Source organism: Acyrthosiphon pisum, chromosome A2 (genome assembly GCF_005508785.2).
Source record: "Acyrthosiphon pisum isolate AL4f chromosome A2, pea_aphid_22Mar2018_4r6ur, whole genome shotgun sequence".
Taxonomy (NCBI): domain Eukaryota; kingdom Metazoa; phylum Arthropoda; class Insecta; order Hemiptera; family Aphididae; genus Acyrthosiphon; species Acyrthosiphon pisum.
Window position 1 is genome coordinate 97,630,743 of NC_042495.1, and position 4,615 is coordinate 97,635,357.

General features: G+C 24.4%; 2 protein-coding genes across 4 annotated transcripts in view; both read left to right on the plus strand.

Moving 5' to 3' along the window:
• ACYPI25200 (sentrin-specific protease 1-like) overlaps nt 1-2,032 on the plus strand; it is a 13,395-nt gene extending 11,363 nt beyond the window's left edge. Inside the window, 1 exon segment of one of the 2 annotated variants that reach the window (NM_001246096.2) lies at nt 811-2,004. In NM_001246096.2, the coding sequence (NP_001233025.1) occupies nt 826-1,476 (651 nt within the window). In that variant the 5' untranslated portion in view covers nt 811-825 and the 3' untranslated portion in view covers nt 1,477-2,004. 2 annotated transcript variants of the gene reach the window in all.
• The window catches only part of LOC115034022, a 79,392-nt gene that overhangs the window by 62,163 nt on the left and 12,614 nt on the right, over nt 1-4,615 (plus strand). The gene's annotated exons all lie outside the window — the stretch shown is intronic.

Below are 4,615 nucleotides of genomic sequence, written 5' to 3' on the forward strand. Positions count from 1 at the left end.
TACTTATTAGTTATTACTTATCTCGATTAAAAATAAAATTATTTATTTTATTGCATACTCAATATTACACATTCCTGTAAAATATATTTTGTACCTAGTTTTGACTTTTGTTTTTAAGTCCATTTTCAATTTTCAATTTACAAATTTAAAACCTTAAAAATACGCCCACGAAAATTATACGCCCAGTGATAAATCCCCGACTTCCCCCCCCCCTAGATCCGGCCCTGACCCTATTTGACTTTCAAAATATACAAAAAAAATTTGTAAATTTAAATTATGTTTAAATCGTTTTGAGACAATATTTAGACAAATCGATTTGTCATTCCCTCAAAAATATTATTCTCTATCTTTTTTGTAATGGGTGATTTTACTCTAAGATTACTTAAGAACATAGAAAAAATGATTCTGCGTTAATGTGTTTTGTCTATGTTGCATGTGGGCCAGAGAGAAAACAAATAGTGTGCTGACATCCTCTTAAACATTTAGGTAATCTGTCTGATTTACTAAGTATAATACACCAAACACCATTTAAAATCACTTGATTTTAAAAATGAATAATAATAATTTTAATATATTTACATGAATTACAACTGCATTTCATTGTTTAATTTGTATATAAAAAAGTTTTAGCTAACTGTACATTAAGGTATATTAGTACATAAACTCATAAAATTTTTTAGATGTATTATAACCTGTGTTATAAAAATGATGATGTATTAATCTATTTGTTAGGTACTAAATACCTAGTCTTTTCTTTAAATAAGTATGAAACAATTAATATTTTATATTAAGTATTTTTTATGATTCTAGGTTTAGAACAGAAATATGGATCGATTTAAATGGAAAAACCAGAGTAATTCAAATATACAATTAGTTAAAGTAGAAAAAAATTTGCAGTATATTGAAATTAATGGATGTTTACCCGATACACTTGTGAATAAATACATGGATTTGATTACAAAATTTTCTCCCAATAAATATTACGCGTTTAATACACATTTTTTTACGGCCTTTGATATGTACGGATTTTCACGTATTCATCGGTGGACAAAAAATATTGATATATTCTCAAAAAAAAGACTGTTTATCCCTATTTATTTAAAATCAAAAGAGATGTGGAGTTTAATTTATGTTAACTTTAAACACAAATCAATTAGATATTATGATAGCCATGGAAATCATGGTTTGAAATACCAAAGATTAATATTGAAATATTTGAAGTTGGAATATCTGATGAAAAAAGGAAAATTCTTTCCTTCAGCTGGTTGGAAGTATACTAATTTGAATAGTTTAGATGATGCATATAAGTGTTGGGATAGTGGAATATTTTTGTGTTTAGTTGCACATCACTTCGCACTGAACTTTTCAAAAGATGCTACATTGCCTTTTTCTTCAAAAGCCGCTGGTGGTGAAAAAGTGAATAGGGAAAGAATTGAGCGTGAACTTATTAATGACACTATTAGAAATTACGCTTAAAAAATAACATGTTTTGTATGTTTGGTATGTGTTATTTATGTTTAAACACACATATGCATAGTTTTAATGTGAATAAACTAATAACTAATATATAATTATATTTTGGCAAATTTATAATGTAATTCTTTATTGTTAATTGTTATTTCACACTTTATACAAATACAAATATAATTTTATGATTGTATAATAAATTGTAATTTATTATTGTAAAGTAATATTAATTTATGAATAAGTCATATTTTTTTAACTTTAATTATTCAATTTACTTAAGCTGTATTTTATAATTGAAAACTGTTAAATTAGATACATTGATTTTGCAGTAAGCAAATAACTAACTAATTTTATAATTAAGTGTATTAATTACACTTGTCTTCCAATTAATTTATTTTGTGTTCAAACAATTAGTCCCACAATTAGTTATCTCGGAAAATTTGATTAATTATTATGTGTACTGAATAATAATGTATAATAGTATATTTATGTTATTGCAAATAATTTTTTGGAAAATATAAACTATATGTCATGAAGTGAATAAAAATGTTTGTGTAAAGAAAAAGTACAGATATTGGTGTGTATATTATATAAATTTGTGAGCACTTAGAAATTAAAAAACATAAAAACACATTTTGAATTCAAATTTGGATATGAAAAAACAAATCCCTGCTTCATATACTTATTTAAAATGTAAATTCATTTAAATATTGTTGATACAATATGATATGTTATTTGGGTTGTTTAGGTACTTGGACCAAGATGGTTATAACAAACCGTCTAAACAATGTATACAATTATATTATTTATTTATTTATTGGAAGCAAGGTATTTCCTCTTGTCAGCAGTTCACCCAAAAAATGTAGGTAGTGGTGAGGTGTCAAATATTTTAATCACAAAAAATAACTTTTGGTTACTCTATGGTATATATATAGTATACTCTATGGTTTTAACATATTGTATCGTGAAAATTATTTTACTATCATAGGTAGAATCACGTTTTTAACTTCTCCTTTCGGATATTTTGAACAAGTAATTATTATTATTTATTTAGTACTTTATCACCTTTGTTTTTAAATAAACTCCAAGTATAAAAGTTAAATCAACATTTAAAAAAAAATTATTTTGTGTGACTTAATAGTTTTGTTTAAAATGGGGTACCCAAGATATGGTTAAAATGGGATACCCCATGTTAGCCAGTTACATTCTCCCATAATCTTAAAAACTTGAAATTTTTTTATTTTAATTTATTTTTATACAAATGTGTTTTGTTTAGTAAAATAATATATAATGAGAAGAAATATTAATTTTCATGACGTTTTTAATCATTCCCCATTTTTACCTACCATAAGGCTAAAATAGGGCAAAACTAAAATTTTTAAAACAAATAAAAAATAAAAAAAACTATCAAAGGATTAAACAATTTAAAAACATGATGTTTAGTGAACGTATAAGAGAAAGTTTTTTAGTTAAGAAAATGTCTTTAAGTTCAATAGTTTAAAAGATGGAGCTTTTTTCCCTAAGGGTCCCCATTTTACCCACCTCTCCCCTACCTACTACCTACCTACGTTTCTATAAATTGAAACACACCCCCTACGATCATTTACCCCCACCCCTTTTTCTCAAATTTGTTGTGATTCAATAATCCATAGGTATAACTGTAAACGTTATTTAATAAATGCTCTTAACTTTGCACTATAAAGTTCAAAATATTCACTTAATAGTCTAAAATATATAAAACAATATTGTAAAATAATTTGGTATACCTATATGGCTATCATATACCTATAACTATAATATATATTATATATTATTATAATATAATATAATTTATATATATACAAAGTGTAACAGAAAGATATGACAAATAAAATAACTTGTATTCCTATCAATATTTTTTTTTTTTTTCATATAAATCAATATACAAAAAAGTCCATTATTATACATGTAGTACAAACGTCTATAAATTATATGAAAAAAGAAAATGAAAAAATATTGATTAGAATAGGTACAAGTTATTTCATTTGTCATATCTTTCTGTTACACTCTGTATATTATAACTATGTTTATGGTCACCAGTGGCGTACTTGCAATACCAAAAGTAATTAAGTTTTTACACACCACCTTTACGGTTATACATGCCAAACATGAATTAATCTCATTTCAAATAAAATTATAAATTACTACATAAAAAAAAAAATCGAAGTAGGTAGTGAATCTAATTTTCAGTAAAGAATCTTTTTTGTCCAATATTAATACTTTCCTTTAAAATATGATAATAAAGTCTTTATTATATTAATATATTTTATATTTATATAAAATGTAAGTACTTACATTAATATAATAATATTTAATATATAAATAATACTATACCTAATAGTAACATTATAACAAATAAAAATGGGTGAAATAAATGTATAACATGGTTTAATATTATTATGCAGTACCTATAGGAAAACTTTAAATTCTTATAAAAAAAATTGTGCTATTGTATATTTAATATTTTTAACTGCTATTGTAACAATATATCAGGAGTCTTGTATTACATTTTCACGCTTTTTGGCCCAACAAAAAAGTTTTATTGACATTCATAGAAAAAAAAACTAATAAAATTGGAAATTAAAAATGTCCCTAAAAAATTCAACACAAATCAAAATATTTTGAAAACTTTATAGTTAATGTGAATATAAATAACCAGTGAACATTTCATGTAGATACGTTCATTAGTTTTAGAGTTATACTAAAACCAAAATCTATTTTGTGTAAAATTTCACGTTTTTCCTTGATTTTAGATTCTGAGTGGAACGATGAATGTATTGATTTTACAATGATGTGTGTTTTTTTTTTATTTATTTTTTTATTTATTTTTTTTATTTATTTTTTTGATTTATTTTTGTGTCTGTCATCACCTTTTAGGACAGTAAAACTGCTTCGATTTTCTTCAACAGTAACTTTCATGATTGGAAAGTGAATCTAGTCGGTACTTTGGGGGGTCAAAAGTAAAAATTTCCCAGTAGTTTTCAAAAGCGACGTGAAAAACAAAAGAAAAATTAAGGAAAAACGGGAATTTTTACGCAAAATCGATTTTTAACAAAATCGATTTTGGTTTTTGGTGTAACTCTAAAACAAATGACCGTAGATATATGAA